The sequence below is a fragment of the Penaeus monodon genome, chromosome 34 (assembly GCF_015228065.2).
Source record: "Penaeus monodon isolate SGIC_2016 chromosome 34, NSTDA_Pmon_1, whole genome shotgun sequence".
NCBI lineage: Eukaryota > Metazoa > Arthropoda > Malacostraca > Decapoda > Penaeidae > Penaeus > Penaeus monodon.
In genome coordinates, this window is record NC_051419.1 from 8,062,458 (window position 1) to 8,063,307 (window position 850).

The 850-nt window shown below is 41.2% G+C and overlaps 1 protein-coding gene across 3 annotated transcripts in view; it reads left to right on the forward strand.

Annotated features, from left to right (window-relative positions):
• The window catches only part of LOC119594560 (cytochrome P450 2L1-like), an 8,524-nt gene extending 8,124 nt beyond the window's left edge, over positions 1-400 (forward strand). For all 3 annotated transcript variants that reach the window (XM_037943594.1, XM_037943593.1, XM_037943592.1), the window contains exon 11: positions 47-400. In XM_037943594.1, the coding sequence (XP_037799522.1) occupies positions 47-237 (191 nt within the window). In that variant the 3' untranslated portion in view covers positions 238-400. The remainder of the gene's footprint in view (positions 1-46) is intronic.
• Positions 401-850: the final 450 nt, after the last annotated feature.

Genomic DNA, 850 nt, shown 5'->3' on the forward strand with positions numbered 1-850 from the left:
AGAGAGATAAAGCGAGAAATCGGTCTCGTGCAAGAATTTTCTCCTCCTCCAGGTCGCCGCCAGTGCCTCGGGGAATCGCTGGCCCGCATGGAGCTCTTCGTGTTCCTCTCCGCCCTCCTGCAGAACTTCTCCTTCTCGGCTCCCAAGGGCAAGGAGCTGAGCGTCGAGAAGGACCCGAAGCTGCCACTCCTCAATTTACCGAAGCCAGTCGATATCGTCATTACGAAGCGGAAGTAGGAACAGGTTAAGGAAGAGAGTTTAATGGGAGTCTTTTCATCGGCTAAATGCTGTTAAATTCTGACTTTATAATAGCACATCCATAAATCGACTTTGTCACTCACGTAGACTTACGTAAGAGAAGAAAAAATGTACTTAACCCTAATAAAGAATATAAAAATACTTACTGTAATAGCTATTCGGGGTTCCTCTTGGCAAAGTCTTTGGGATTTATAAAAGGTTTGAATGATTTTTAACGGTCATTTGCATAATATGATCTTATACATTGTGAAAAGCGAGTCACTTTTAGTAACGCCAAGAAACGGTGTTATTATTTCTTATTGAGAACTGTTAAAAGCAATGTCAATTTATAGGTATGCTATTTATGTAAAAAAAAAAATTATAATAATAAACGGCGTCTGCAGTTTCGGAACAACGCTGCCAGGCATATGCAAATGCGTGAAACTTATCTCAGAAGGCAACATATGGACAGTAGAATTTGTGCTCTGTTACCCGTTCCCTGACAATGACGTTTCATAATTGGCCACAGCAGCATCCTACTTAAGAATTTTCCATTGCCTTGATATCTTTTAGCATTTTTCGAATTCTGTTACCTAGAGCGGCTTGACCCTAA